Source organism: Panthera leo, chromosome D1 (genome assembly GCF_018350215.1).
Source record: "Panthera leo isolate Ple1 chromosome D1, P.leo_Ple1_pat1.1, whole genome shotgun sequence".
Taxonomy (NCBI): domain Eukaryota; kingdom Metazoa; phylum Chordata; class Mammalia; order Carnivora; family Felidae; genus Panthera; species Panthera leo.
The window spans coordinates 65,485,489-65,500,259 of NC_056688.1; the positions used below are offsets into that span (position 1 = coordinate 65,485,489).

General features: G+C 45.9%; 2 protein-coding genes and 2 non-coding genes across 9 annotated transcripts in view; 3 read left to right on the plus strand and 1 right to left on the minus strand.

The window, feature by feature from the left end:
- Window positions 1-37: 37 nt before the first annotated feature.
- RPL27A (ribosomal protein L27a) lies at window positions 38-3,255 on the plus strand. The gene is made up of 5 exons (XM_042904499.1): window positions 38-83; window positions 478-541; window positions 986-1,061; window positions 1,734-1,908; window positions 3,083-3,255. The coding sequence occupies exons 1-5, from the start codon at window positions 81-83 to the stop codon at window positions 3,209-3,211; spliced, it is 447 nt and encodes a 148-aa protein (XP_042760433.1). The 5' UTR covers window positions 38-80; the 3' UTR covers window positions 3,212-3,255.
- Window positions 1,241-1,370, plus strand: LOC122201536. Its single transcript, XR_006194233.1, has one exon. It is a non-coding gene; the product is annotated as a small nucleolar RNA SNORA3/SNORA45 family (small nucleolar RNA).
- LOC122201535 lies at window positions 2,825-2,955 on the plus strand. The gene has a single exon (XR_006194232.1). It is a non-coding gene; the product is annotated as a small nucleolar RNA SNORA3/SNORA45 family (small nucleolar RNA).
- A 6,209-nt stretch (window positions 3,256-9,464) lies between the features above and the next one.
- Window positions 9,465-14,771, minus strand: part of DENND2B (DENN domain containing 2B) — a 178,809-nt gene continuing 173,502 nt past the window's right edge. For all 6 annotated transcript variants that reach the window (XM_042904027.1, XM_042904024.1, XM_042904023.1 and 3 more), the window contains 6 exons: window positions 14,130-14,307; window positions 13,787-13,828; window positions 12,792-12,903; window positions 11,797-12,036; window positions 10,830-10,916; window positions 9,465-10,209 (listed from right to left, as the gene is read on the minus strand). In XM_042904027.1, the coding sequence (XP_042759961.1) occupies window positions 10,175-10,209; window positions 10,830-10,916; window positions 11,797-12,036; window positions 12,792-12,903; window positions 13,787-13,828; window positions 14,130-14,307 (694 nt within the window). In that variant the 3' untranslated portion in view covers window positions 9,465-10,174. The remainder of the gene's footprint in view (window positions 10,210-10,829; window positions 10,917-11,796; window positions 12,037-12,791; window positions 12,904-13,786; window positions 13,829-14,129; window positions 14,308-14,771) is intronic.

Below are 14,771 nucleotides of genomic sequence, written 5' to 3' on the forward strand. Positions count from 1 at the left end.
GTGAGTCTCATTGGCTCCGCCTCCGTTGTCAGTACCGCGAGATTTCGCGGAGAACTCCCTCTTTCTTCTGGGCCGCCGACATGGTAGGTGCTTATTTTCGTGCTTCCCCGTTGTTGCTGGTTCAGGCCGCGAGCTCCACTCGCGTTGCACCCCAACCACCCACCCCTCACCTTAGCCCGGTCTCCCAGGCCGCGCATGACAGGCCTCAGCGCAGGGTGCCCGGCCGGGGCCTGGGGCCTTGGTGCCGCGTGCTCCGCTCGGAGTTTGGGTCTCTGAGACACGCGGGCCGGCGCGCTTGGGCGCCGCCCTGATGAGGCCGCTTGTCCCCAGGCCAGTTCGTAATATCAACTTTGCTGAATGTGCTACAAAGCAGATCTTAATTCCCCAGGCCTACAGACGCCTCGCAGACGGGCAAGTTGGCCCCCTGCCACACCTACCTCCCTTTGGCCTTAATACCAAGCACCTTTTTCCATACAGCCATCCAGACTGAGAAAGACCCGGAAACTTCGGGGCCACGTGAGCCATGGCCACGGCCGCATTGGTAAGTGCCGGCGTCCCATCCCGGTCTGCTTTGAACTCCCTGCCGGGTGCTTAGCTAGCCAGGAAGTAGGTAGGGTAGAAGTGGGTTAGCTTTGTGTGGTCATTCGGATTAAGTTTGAATGTTAGCTTTTTTTCTTCTTTCCCCTGTGAGAATTCTCACCAGTACTCCATTTTTAGGGAATTTCACATCATTTGGAGGAATGAATGAAAACTGGGGCAAAGTGTTGAATTGATTGAAGGCATGGAGCACTGTGGATAGTGCTGTGATGTGGAACACTGCATAGAGATGTTTCACCTGGAGTTTTGAAGGAATAGCAATGCTTAGAGAGGTATTGTAGACTGGGAACAAGATAAGTAGAGATGCAGAAATGTGGGGAAATGGTTTTGGGAGAAGAATTGAGGGGCTGGTGAGGGCTCTGTTAACTGTAACTTTGTATTCTTGCAGGCAAGCACCGGAAGCACCCAGGAGGCCGGGGTAATGCTGGTGGCATGCATCACCACAGGATCAACTTTGACAAATAGTGAGTGCCTCTTAGCTGTACTGTACTTTTCACTGGCACTGGCAGTCTGCATTTAGGGGCAGAGGGCTGCCCTAGAACACCTTTAATGGGAAGCAAGCCTCTTACCACTCAAAAGCCTTGTCTCTTCCTGGCTTTTACCTTTCACCAGGTTACCATTTGATGTGAACTGAGAACTTGTCATCGAGGCTAGAGTCACGCTTGGGTATCAGCTATTGCCTTGGTGTGCTAGAGTCCTCGAAGAGTAATTGCTGACCTTATTCACTGGCTGTGACCCTCATGGCATAGTCAGTCACCGGGTTAGTGACATGTATCAGATTAACCTGTATACCTGTTAGATACACTTATTCCCCCAAATTTGCTTAGAAAACTTCTAAGAATGTGTTGATTTTCCATAAAATTTTGTCAAGTGAGCTGGAAGACCTTTAGTCTTGGCACTGCCTCTTACTTTCTAAGTGACTTCTGGTTCCATGAAATAAGGGTAGTTTTTTACTCCTGAACATCTTTGGAGGCTTTTCTTAAAGATTTGTTTTAATTCAGCAACGAATGGGGTACCTGCTATTTCACTATAATCCACCAGTGAACAATTTACACTATAACCAAGGGAGATGGACAGTGAGGATGGTAAACATCACTAAAGGGAGATCATTAAAGTGATTGCCTGTCTCTTCCCAGTCATCCAGGTTACTTTGGAAAAGTTGGTATGAGGCATTACCACTTAAAAAGGAACCAGAGCTTCTGCCCAACTGTTAACCTTGATAAACTGTGGACCTTGGTCAGTGAGCAGACACGGGTAAATGCTGCCAAAAACAAGACTGGAGCTGCTCCTATCATTGATGTGGTGCGATCGGTGAGTGAATATTTGTTACCTTTATATGGTCCTTGCGTCTTAAAATTCTTAGTAATCTAATCTACTTGATCTCCTACCTGGAATCTATACCCTGTTATCTACTAGACAGTTCCACCTTTTAAAAAAAAAAAAAAAATGTGTATTTTGAGAGCAAGAGATTACTTGCATGCAGGAGTGGGGAGCGGCAGAGAGAGAATTCTGATGCGTGGCTCAATTCCACAAACCATGAGATCGTGACCTGAGCCGAATAAAGAGTTGGACACTTGACCGACGAAGCCACCCAGGTGCCCTCAGACTGGTCCACCTTTTGATAGAATTGTCACAGCTAACTCACCAAAATTGAGCTCAATTGTGATTCAAGCAAAATATTGGAAGAATAATAATCTTTCCAGTCACTCATTCATTCAAGTACTTGTATTCTTTCTTGAATGTTTTTCCAATCCATAATTTCATTCCCACTATTGCCCTGATTTGTACAGGTTTGCATTTCTGGCCTGAGCTTTTGGCAGTATGTTAACTCAACTGGCTCTGGTCTGCTTACATGAGGCACAGCTCTTGAATCTTTATTCCCCTTACAGAATAAAGTCCTAATATGTTTGATTGTTTAAGGAGCTACATTATCTGAAGAGATTCCCACCCACACCCCAAAACACTGATGATGACAAAGCATTTTTGTATATCTTTTTGGAGCTCTGGGCGTAGTGTCAGCTCCCATGGGTGTGGAGGTATTCTAAATCTTAAGGGGGCTTTCAGTTAAGTTTTAAATCCCTTTTCCCTGTGTAACATCACTTGAGCAATTTTCATGGGCAGGACTTCTTGGAATACTGCTGGGAATGTGGTTTTCCCTTTCTTTTTTTTTCTTTTCTTTTTTTTGTTGTTAATCAGCTAGTAATTGGAGAGGGGAGTTTGTGCTTTGCCTGAGGCTAGAGTCACATCCTGACACATCTCTTGTCCTGGTGTGCTAGAGTCCTCAGAGAGAATCCACTGGTCTTGATTCACTGGCGAGGGCATTCTGTGCCCCCGGTAGTGCCCAGATCAGAAACATGCCCTCCCAGTTCCTAGATGGAGCAGATTGGCAGACATCTTTCTTTATGCGCATCAGGGAGTTGGTACCCGCAATGGTGTGTGTTATAAACTCTTTTTTTTTTTTTTTTTTTTTTCCCAATCTCTCCAGGGCTACTACAAAGTATTGGGAAAGGGAAAGCTCCCCAAACAGCCTGTCATCGTGAAGGCCAAATTCTTCAGTAGAAGAGCTGAGGAGAAGATTAAGGGTGTGGGGGGAGCCTGTGTCCTGGTAGCCTGAAGCCACATGGAGAGAGGTTCATTAAATACTAACAACTGCTTTTCTCTTCTGGTCTGGGTGTAAGTTCTTTAGCACCCCTACCTTTCTTACCTGTACGTTGGAAAGCCACGTAACAGATCCAGGAGTAAGGGTATGAGGGCCTGAGCTCCTTTGCCAACTCAAAATGTGCAAGAGATAGCACCAGTACTTAAAAGGACTTGGCCCATTACCTACCTTGAACATTTATAAAGTGAGAATATTTGTTGATAGCATATTTGTGTATCTTAGAGTTGAAAGGCCTGCTTTGCATTGTATACTCTGAAAATACAGTGAGTGGGAGAATACCCTTAACTGTCATGTATGGCTCACGGGGGAGATTCGGGATTTTTGTGTGTGGAGGGGTTTGTTTTGTTTTGTTTTGAAGTAAGCTATACACCCAGTGTGGGGGCTTTAACTCATAACCCAGAGATCAAGTTGCATGCACTACTGACTGAGCCAGGCACCTGGAAAGAGGAAGACTCAGTTTGATAGGCACATTTTAAATAGTGAACAATGTGTTAGGATTGAAGCAATTGTGAAAGATGTAATTCCTGAAACTAAAGTTTTTCCTCCTTGGCTCCCTCATCTTGTACCACACTGTTCTAGTCATAACCAAAATCTTGAGATGGGGCCTACCAATCTGAATGTTAAGTGCACCAGGGCTTTTACACATCAGAGTGGTTTGGAATCTAGAAAGCCTGTGTCCTTGTGCAGAGGAGTCATAATGTTCAAAGAAATACATCATGAGATATTAATGATTCTGGTCTGAAATGTTCCTAGTATAGAATTTGGGAAATCCTAAAAGCCAGAAGCTGGAATCAGGTGGGGATTTTGCAGACCCTCAAACATAAGGAAGCACAGGGGAGCAAACTTTGTGGATTTGGTTAAGAAAAGTGCCAGGAAGGCTTTCCTCCCTTGCACAAACAACTTTATCATTTGGATTTGCTTCTTTGTAATAGTCCTGATGGAGAAAGATAAAACCCATGGGTTTTCCCATAGTGTACCTATAAAATGGAAGCTGAGGCCATCAGTTTAAACAGGTTATAGTTGATAAGAGTAATGTTTAATTGATTCCAAATAGACACTGAAGATCCAAAGATGTATAAATACAGTATCTTAAAAGATTGAGATGAAGTTTGAGATTGCAGTCCAAACCATAACAGCTGTGGTGGCTTAAGTTTAGTCCAGTTTTCTCATCTTTAAAATTGAGGATTGTGTGGATTAAGTAAAATGGAAGGCTTTACTAAACCTTTTTGACAGTTAGGGAAGCAGACAAGAAAAGCCCCTTGGTCTGATTAAGTCAAGGCAAAATGATCAAAGCAGAGGAAAGAGCATACATGCTTACCAACTTGGAAAAGTTAAGCAAGTGTTAGGTGGGCAATAAGCATTCAAGGGAGAATGTAGCTAGGGAGTGGGCTACAGTGGGAGAACCAAGAAAATGGGAATGAGAAAACAAAGTAGGATTCACAAGACCCAATGGACAGGACTTGGTGAGTGGGTGAATTGGGGTAGGGCTGACCAGCAAAATGGTTAGGCCTGGACAGGTTGGGTTTAGTGAAAGATAGATGAAAATTAGTTCCTTAATAGCCAGGGTCTTTCTTGGAAATTCATTATTTGTACCATGTAGCCTCACTGTCCATAAACAGGATGGGGTTGAATGGGATAATACTCCTTCCAATCCTGTTGTAAATGGACACCCTGAACGTGAAAGTCCCTCAGTTATTTTAAGTCGAAGACAGTTGAGGTACCAGACCATGTACCTGGCCTGGGAAGGGCAGGGTCAGTTGCCTGGTTCATTTACTCAAGCATCTACAACTAACAAGTTGGCAGATGCTTTGATTTTTTTTTTTGCAGGTGTTAATGCCAAGGAAGCTAAGTGACCAATGAAAAGCCATACTTTCATGTTCCAAGCAGACCTGTAGTGACCATTTGGCTCATTTGATGGGACCAAATGCAAACCTTACGCTGTGACTGTTTGAGTTGAGTGCAAGGTACCACTGCTTAGATTAACAATGGTCCATGCGGAGGTAACAAAATGTTGAAACTGCCAAGCTTTGAGCCTGCCCTGTAGGCACAGAGGCCCCTACTGCTAGGTCTCTAGTAGCTGATAGATGTATATAGAGTTAACGCCCTCCCATACATGGGGAACAGAATTTTGTCAGGTACCCCTGTAACTCCCATTTCCTTAAACCATTCGTTTACCTATTCAAATTGTGAAGAACAATGTTACCAAGCACATAAGGTTAACAGCTAAATTTTCCATAAGCTTGAATTGCCAAGGAGATAACTTACGGCCTAAGGTACGTGTGCTTTAAATATATTTTTATTCAAACCTCGAGGCTGTAGCTATAACAAGCTTTGTTGGCAATAACGTCCATATAATTGGCAAAATTGGACCCCATTATCAAAATCTGCTAAAAATTGTTTTAAATTCAAATACGTGCCTTCTGCCTGGGTAGGCTCAGCGTCTACGTCCGCCTCCACTGGAAGGGAGGCTACGGGGGTGACAGCCAGAGACCTGCAGAGGTTGGCGCTCCTGTGCCTGCCCTCACGGGCGTACACTGCCCTATCTTGGCGACGCCTTCATTCAACACCCACGTTAGGCAGCTCTACTCCGTCAGCCCCTGAGAAACTACTTCCGGAGGGTGTGAAGTTCTGGTTCCGGGGTCACGTTGACCTTTACCACTCCTACGGCCGGAAGCCCTTTTGGCGTTTGCTAAGTCTTAGTGCTCAGCCGGTTCCGGCAGGGGGCGGGGGCGGGCTGCGCTGTGTCGCGGCCGGGAGACTTTACCCTGCAAGGCCCGGGTGGGGGAGTTTAATACCCGCCTGCTCCCGGGGGGAGTGGACCCCTCCAGGGGGGAGGGGAGGCCCAGCTAACCTCACAGCACTTTAGATCCTGCTTCGGCCTCACTTGCGTTAACATGACCTTTATACACGTTAGAAGGGGAATTTCCAAACTTCTCAGAATTAGTTTGTTTTCAAAAAGATGAGCGCCGGCTATGTTCAAGTTATTTTGGGTACCTGCTTGTACACACGCGGGAATATTCTGGAAGAACATAAAACTGAGCCGGCATTTCCTCATGAACTTTGGGAGAGATGTATGTTTCGGTAGTTTGAGTTTCTTGCTTAGCCAAATGCATATTATTTTCGTATTAAAAGGCAATATAAATGGACAGAAAATAATTTGAAAGCTACCAATAGCTTGCCAGTACTGAAAAGTAATATTTTCTCTTGGTCTAGAGTTTTCATGACCTTTTATGTGATACCCACCACCACCTGCATAGGCAAATAAACCTAAGATGTTTTGTAATGCATACCACCACATTATCTGGCTCAAGAAAATAATTTTGTGTATCATCCTTAAAAGTGTTAAAGCATTCATTATGCTTCATTCTGGCTCTTTGTTTTACTTTTATTCCCACTTTAAGTTTTTTTTAAAAAAAATAGTTTATGTATCTTTATAAATAAGTCATTTTGGGTACAAGGTAAGTTACAAGTCTACATGGGAAATAAAGGGTATTATTTTTAACAAAAATATAACTGAGCTGTGATTATAATCAGAGTGATTTTCTTAGGTCTCTAATTTCACGCACCATCCGATGTGAGCCAGAGTTGGAATAATACTGTTTTCCAGGGGCACTCCTTCAAAATACTGCCCTTAAGAAGCCCACACTCCTCTCCTCATTTTTGACACTACTGCTTATAGAGTATGGTTACTTAGTAAAGAAAGAAAGAGACAGAGAGAAAGAAAAAATAAGCATTTAAAGATATAATGGGGCAGCCTGCCCTGCTCTACCATACTGATTGAGGAGAAAACCCTGGACCTTTTTAAACTCCAGAATAGAGGGCTGACACTCCACAGATATTGGGGCTTTTGGTAAAGGAGATAGCACTGTATTACCCCTGAGCAACTAACCCAGGGTTGTCAGAAAGGCACTATTTAAGGACATTTGTTCTCAATGGTGGCAATACCATCCTTTAGGGGGTGCAATTTGGAAATAAATGGGGAGGGAAGTTTTTGTCACAGGGAGGGGAAGCAACCAAGCATGGTGCTAAATGTCCTGCGATGTATGGGGTTGATTCCAAACAACAAAGAAAATTTTAGTTTAGATCATTTTATACGTAATAAAAAAAACTTTTTTTGTTCCAGTTCATATACTTCTCAGCTTTCCAGGATTCCAAATGCTGTTTAAGTCAATGGAAGTTCGTACTGGGTTTTCTTCAGAATACTACCAAAAGTTGTTCAACCCAGTACATACTCAGTAGAATCTGAGTTACTAATACAAAACACTTTTCTCTGTCTGCATGTGTAGCTACTGCGTTCACAGTAACTCTGTGTACAGGTTTGAGCATCTGACCTCACTGTGTCTTCTAAGTGTATCTGTGCCCAAGCATTTACATATTTAAATACATGTTAAAACAAAATACTTTTATTTATCCCTATTTATATTAAAGTTAAGATGTGTTTAGGTAGGTTATATTATCTATGAATTTCATTTCAAGGTAGTAAAGGGTAGAGTTAAGAGTATTTGCTATAGAAAAGTAGAGTGTTGGATGGTGATAGGATTGAGAACCATCTGTTTAGGGGTCAAGAGACCATGTGAAACAGAGCTTGGAAAGAAGTCCTGACCACTTTTTGGGGAGCCTGGGTGGCTCAGTCAGTTGAGTGTCCGACTTCAGCTCAGGTCGTGATCTCACAGTTAATGAGTTCGAGCCCCGTGTCGGGCTCTGTGCTGACAGCTCAGAGCCTGGAGCCTGCTTCCGATTCTGTGTCTCCCCCTCTCTCTGCCCCTCCCCTGCTCATGCTCGCGCTCTCTCTCTCTCTCTCAAAAATAAACATTAAAAATTTTTTTTTTTTTAAAAAGAAGGTCTGACCACTTTTTGTCAACCCCACACCAGATCCCCTGGTCACACCCTCCTCTACATTCCCCCCAGAAATTTCTGTGTCTTGCCCATAGTACTCACCATATGGACCTTTGCAGCCCAACCAGAGGCATCATGTGCCAGTACTGATTATCTGAATTAGGATGAGAACTGTGGCCATCGTAGGAGGAAGGAATCCTTTGGGTTAATCTTAGGTATCTTAAGATTTTAAAGATATATAAAAGTTTCAAATTTTCTAAAAAAAAGCATTTATACCTATATATCATGTGATCTGATCACGTCTTGAGGGTTCTTTGAAATCATGTTAAAAAAGAGAGGAAATAAGAAAAGGAAAGAAGGAGCACCTTTTGGAAATTATTATTATATTGTTAAAGAATCCACTTCTATGACTATCATGAAGCCAAGGACAGTAACTACACTGGACTCTGGACTTTATGGTTATAAGCAGTTTTCTCTCTATACCTGGAAGATGCCAAAGCCAACTACACAGTAGGCTTTTTCAGAGAAGACAAACCCTCTACTTTGCTTTATGAGGCAGTTAGCAACCTCAAGCCACAGACAGGTTGGGACCTGCGCAGACATCAGTGAAAACAGGGAGAAGGGAAGGGACTCAGGATAGGGTTTTGTCTCCTGTTTAAGTAGGCCAGGGTGGAAGGAGAGAAAAGCTCTACTCCTTGGTTCAAATCCTGCCAGACCCAAACCAAATTCCAGTGAAAAGAATTCCAGCTGAATGCCTCATCTTGGACATTTTCAAGGTCTCTACTCTGCGAAGGCGTTGGGTGGGTGGAAAGCCTAAGCCACCTATATTTCCCACCCTGTTTCTCTTCTTGCTTTTCCATGAAATGTAGCAGAACTTTCTGCATGCAAACCTCGGGTTCCAACAGGAAAAACTAGTCACAGAATGACAGAAGAGCTGTAGGCAACAGACCAGAGCTATGAGCAAGCCTGGGTTGGCTTTTGCTGAGTTTCACCCACCAATATCAGGATACTCAATCATATCTTAAGGGCTTCATACTAAATAGGAAAATGTTAAGATTCACCTAACAGTGGAGCCAAAAGCACTGAGCATTCTTTGCATCAGTGGGAACATGTACAGAGAGTCTGAACAGTTGGGTTACTGAAGAGGAAAGGTGAACAAGAACGATGACTAGGTATCTTCTAAGACCAGTGACACAGTTAAAGCTAGAGAACTTGATTTCAGGGTAGGTAAGTGACTCACACTAAAGCTAAACTCTTAATGAGGTACTCAACTCCCTACATGATGGTGTTTCATTCCTGACTGGCCTATCTCAGCCCTTCCCCCAGGAGAGAGAACTCTAGATAATGAATAAAGCCAAGGAACACATAGGGCTCTGGGCCCAAACAACTGTACACTGTTTATTGAGAACACCCGTAGATGGTGGGAAGGAGGGATGCCCTGTACCGCATCATGGCCACCACGGACTGGGAGCTGGGCCCAGAGATCACTGGCACAGCTGGGGGGTGGAGGGGTGGGCTTCCCATGACTCACTGACCATCACAAAGGTAGGAGGAACAAGAGAAGGCCAGACCTGAGAGCCTGGTACCATACTGCAAATGGGGATTGATTGGCCTTTGCCTTTCAAAAACAGAGGGTGAGGGGAGGGGACTACTAGAAAAAAATAGAAACTCTAAGATAAAAAAAAAAAAAGTCCTGTACAGAACAAGACAGCATCTGCTCTCCAGGGCCCAAGACTGGCAGCAGGGACCTCAGGCAGGCAGGCCAGGAGCCTCCAGGGAAAGATCAGTGGTTCGGCTGAGACAGTCAGCTGCACATAATTGGCTAGTCGCCAGCACCCAGCCCCTTGGGAATATACAAATATTTACCAGATTCTCTTTGCTTGTTACAAAAAGAGATAAGAAAGCTTACAGCAGATTATTTACAAACAGTATCCCGGGATATCGTGAAGGCAGAGGTGGGCTGGCTTGGAAGGTGGGGTCTGTGGGGGCAGAGCAGCCACAGTTGGCCCAGAGGGTCCCAAGCTGGCCCCCTCCACAGGCTCCAGGCTCTGCAAGGCACTGGACTCTTACTGGGAAAGGGGCTTAATTCTTCTTGTGGAGGAACTTCATTTTGTTGCCTGTGGGTCAGAGAGGGCAAGAGTGAGAATGTTTCATCATCAATTCTTCCAATAGCCCTAACCCTCTCAGTGGGAGACAGGATTAGAAAGACTGGACTTCAGCTGTGACAGATCTGATTCAGGGCATCGAAAATATGCTAGAGCTCTAATTAGGGCACTGGTATCAATCACTGTGGGGCTATATGGGCAAGCTATTTAGCTTCTTTGGCCCCAATTTCCCTTTAAACTGAGACATTCTATGATTCCATGATTTAATTGGCTAAGCTCTTTCAAGGGAGGGGAAGTTTTCAGAGAAGGACACTCTAGCACCTCGACTTCTGTAGACTCCTTTATGGCCTAGAGAAAAGCTCCCTGCCCCTAACATCCTCATATTCACTCAGGAAGGAGTACACTGAAAAAGACCTGATTTATGTAGGGATCTGTGGTTTCTCCTGGTTCTGCAGTTTGGTAAATGTGGTAAATGGTCTTGGAGCACTGGGCTGGGAACCTCTTCGCCAGGGGATCTCTTACTGTTCGGTCTATAGCCCCAGTATAAATATCCAATGATGGTACTGGTTTAGAGAAGTTTGGACACAGCCTTCTTGCTGAACACCCATCTCATCAGTGACCATGCTTCTTACCCAAACCTCGGAGAAACTTATTCATCCCACTCTGTTCAGTGTCTGGGAGTTCCTCTAAATACTGCTCCACTCGCTGCTCAAAGAGGCCTGGGGAAGAGGAGGAACAGGGAAGAGAACAGTCATTGCAGGGAGGAAAGGGGAGGCCTATTGGAGGGGATCATGGGCACAGATCCCCAAAACGGAGAAACTGAAGATCTGCAATTATAATTTATGGCAGCATCTTGTTAGAATTCAGACTGTTTCATTGGAACTATAATTAATGACATCTCACTGTGTTCATTGCTGAAGCAAGAAGCCCTCAGTACCTTGGTTCCCAGTGCACATCCCTGGCCCTGAACTGTATTCCATAAGGCAAAGATGCCATTCCTGATTTCAGAACTGGGCACCTTCTCTAGTTCCTCTTAAATCACTCTACTATGTTGTTCCAAAAGATTTGTTAGACTAAATGGGCAGTAGTAGTGGATAGAAGAAATAACAACCCTGAGGTTAGACAGAAAGATCTTGATGAGATTTTATAAAAAAGGTCCTCGACTGGGCTGAGCCTCTGAACGGCGGCTGCCACCAACCTCAGACAGAAAGCTAGCTCAATCTTCTTCAAGGGCTTTTCCAACCTGTGATTCTCAGAACCCCCGAAATTGCTCAGTCTTGTCTTTTTCTCTGAATAAGAAAGGCATCTGAGGAGGGGATGGGCAACCAATGGCATGCCACTCTTGGGTAGAGAGGAGTCCTACTCTCTAACCACGTGGCTCCAGCCTGCGCACAGTCTTGTGACAGCATCTACTGGGACAGGAACAGAAGAGAGCTCCCTTGGCAGTTTCTATGAGAAGAAAGGAATGTTAGGAGGACTGGCCCTCGCTGATGATACCCAAGAGTTTCCATCACAGTACCTAACTATTCAGCCCTGTAGTAGCAGAAAACGTAGAGGAGAGGGCCCATAGCCCCCAACCCCAAGCTCTTCTGGCCTTACCCTTTGCACGACACTTTCTTAGCTCCCTGTCTTGGATGAAGCCAGCAAACATCTGAGACTCCATAAAAACCTCCAGAAAACGGCGGATGCTCTTGGAGGCCACAGACTTGCGGAAGGCTTCTCTCTGAAAGGCCCTCTCCCCCTTCTCACTCTGGGTCAGGAAGAGGGAGTAGTGCCCAACAGTCTCCACAAAGAACCGGATAAACACCTCTGACACCAGCCCATTGAGGGTATTACATTCTGGAAGAGAAAAGATAATCTTTGAGGTTCAGGTCAAGAATCTGTAATCTCCAACCTGCAACCCCACCCTCCAGCTGGTTTTGTCTCCCTCTCCCAAGAGAACTTCCAGCCAGAACCACTTATCTGTTTTTGAAACCTTATCTCTTGTGCTCCTGGCCTTGTAACTAGCCCCTGAGCTGGAAGATCAGAAATGACTGTCTGAACATGGAAGTTGGCAAATATTCACGAGTGAATGAGAGTGGAAATCAGAGACCAGAGGATCACTTTCCCCACACTCCTCACCCTTGGTGGTTTTCCTGGCTTCACAAGAAGAGGAAGTTACCTCTGTCTCCTGCAGGGGCTCAAGGCAAGGCCCCAGAGGGAGGAATAACTAGTTTTCTGTCAGCAAAAAGAGTCCTGTGGTTGCCACATGTCTTTGGGTTTTCCTTCTCAAACCTCCTGAGGTCGAGAAGAATTAGAGGGAAGAGGGTAGCTTTATAGCCTGGGCCTCGCTAGAAGCGCCCCCAGTGTTGTTTATGTTTCTTTGACAAGACACCACAATACTTCTCTCCCCTTAGTCCCATTATTCCCTGAGCCCACTGGTAGTGGGGCTAGAGATTTCTAGGCTAGACTGAGACCAAGGTCCTATATCTGAAGCCTCATCAACCAGAAGGGTCTGGTGTGTAGAAACAGGGTCCCAGTACCATGAAGCCCAGACCCAGAGCAGAGGGAGTCTGGGGGCAGAGCTGATCCTGCCCAGGGCAAGCCTCACTCACCATCATCAGAGTCACTGTCAGAGTCCTGGGAGATCAGTTCATTCTTCCTCTCTAGAGCCTGCTCCAGAGCCGCCTGTAACTTCCTCGGTAACAGCGTGTCCTCATCATCCATCTATAGGAGAAGGAAAACACACAGTGATCATAATCACATCTGACACTGGCTGAGCACTTACTATATGCTAGGCCCTGTTTGAAGAACTTAAATATATAATTTTATTTATTCCTCCCAATAAACCTGATGCTGTTATCAACCTCATTTTATAATGAGAAGCTGAGCACAAAGAGAGGTTAAGAAACTTGTCCAAGGTCACACAGGTAAAAAGTGGTACAGTTGGTGGCATTCACTGGCCAGGACTAGTCAGGGGTTCCTCGCCCAGCACCCTGATCTCTAGTTCCAAAGTGGGAAGCAGAGCTGGTTCAGGGCAGGGAAACTGTGGCCCGGCCTGTGTCTCAGTTATAAGGCTAGGCTGTCCTTCCTGTTTCTGCAGTCTGGTTCCATGTCTGTCTGGACCTTGATGCCTGTACCCAGGAGTCACAGCTGTCAGTGGTGTGTAACATACTGTACATTCCCAGGGGGTACACCGTGGGCTATGCTCCTTAGTGGAGAGCCAGACTAGCAAAGGCTTTTTGAAGTTGACACGATGACTGCAAACCTTGACATTCCCTGGCATTTTCGGAGACCTGGCCAAGACCATGCAGCTCAAAAGTGGCAGAGCCAGAGCTCAAGTGTTTGGACTTCCAGGCCATGCTCTCCACACACCTACACTCCCGTCACACTGGATAATCCCAACCAGAAATGCAGATCCTGTTGGGGTCAAGACTTCTCAGATCAGCCTCTCCCGCCTTTGTCTATTCTGTGAATATGGAACCCAGAGAGCTCAACAAAGAGGCTACGAAAGTTAAGCAATGTGTGTAACAGTGCTGGGTGTTCTCCAGCCTGCATCAAACAAGCACCCACCCAGGGCAGGCCACATTCTGTGGTGTCCTGCTCTTACCTGTCGGATGAATCGGTCAGATCCCAGATTCACCATCAGTGCCTAAGAGAAAGAGTCATTAGTGGCAGTGATGCAAGGTATGAGTCCCTGCAATGCCCTCCCCAGGCCTCCAGACCTCCTGGACTCCCAGAGTCAGACAACAGGAATAACTCCAGTCAGGGACAGACCACCCAGGGAGAAAGGATAAGAGCTGGGTAGAGAGGCCCAGAAGCCACAAGTGAGAAGATCCCAGTGGTCTTTCTCCCTTTTTTCCCTCCCTCCGCCCCTCCCTTCTGGGAGTTTCTGTTCCTTCTGTCCCTTCCTTCCTCCCCTCCTTGCCCAGCTGGCTCCCCAGGTGGCCCACCTCCTCCACAGGCAGCTCCTTTAGTTTGGGGAGGGAACTGGAGAGCAGGCCAACCAGGAAGGGTGTGGGACAGCAGACGATGTCAATCATGGAGGCCGGAAGGACAGGAATGAAGGTGTGCTGCCAGGAGAAGGGGTAGAGCAAGGCCACCACAGCATGGGAGCAGCTGGAGAGGGTACTGGTAGACAGACAGAGACAAAGCACCTGAACCCAGGCCCAGCACCTTCAGTGAAGGGGAATTAGAGCCTGCTATGGGTTCAAAACATCCTTTTATAGGTTAAACCTCCCAGTGCAACAAAAGTGCTAATGGAGTTCAGGTCTGGGTCTGCCCCCCCTGCAGGCTGGTGAAGACCCCACATTCCCACCACTCAGGGCCTCAAGGACACTGGTACCACCCTCTGTGGGACTCGACCTAGGAACAGTGATTAAGGTATAGCAACACTTGAACACACAAAGGACTCACGTACATACCCCAAGGGCCACACTAACGTACAGACAGGCCTAACTTAGAGAGGGAGTATCAGCTCAAGCCAGGGAGTATGAGGATAAGGCAAGCAAGAGTTGATCACAAATTCATAATGTGGAAGAACTAGAAAGCCCTCATAGGTCATCTTATCAATTCCACATTTTACAGCTGGGGCC

Bases quoted from the DNA above. Each gene is read 5' to 3' on its own strand.
- RPL27A (XM_042904499.1), top strand. The intron at 542-985 runs GTAAGTGCCGGC...GTATTCTTGCAG, and splicing joins CCATGGCCACGGCCGCATTG to GCAAGCACCGGAAGCACCCA. The intron at 1,062-1,733 runs GTGAGTGCCTCT...GTCTCTTCCCAG, and splicing joins AGGATCAACTTTGACAAATA to TCATCCAGGTTACTTTGGAA.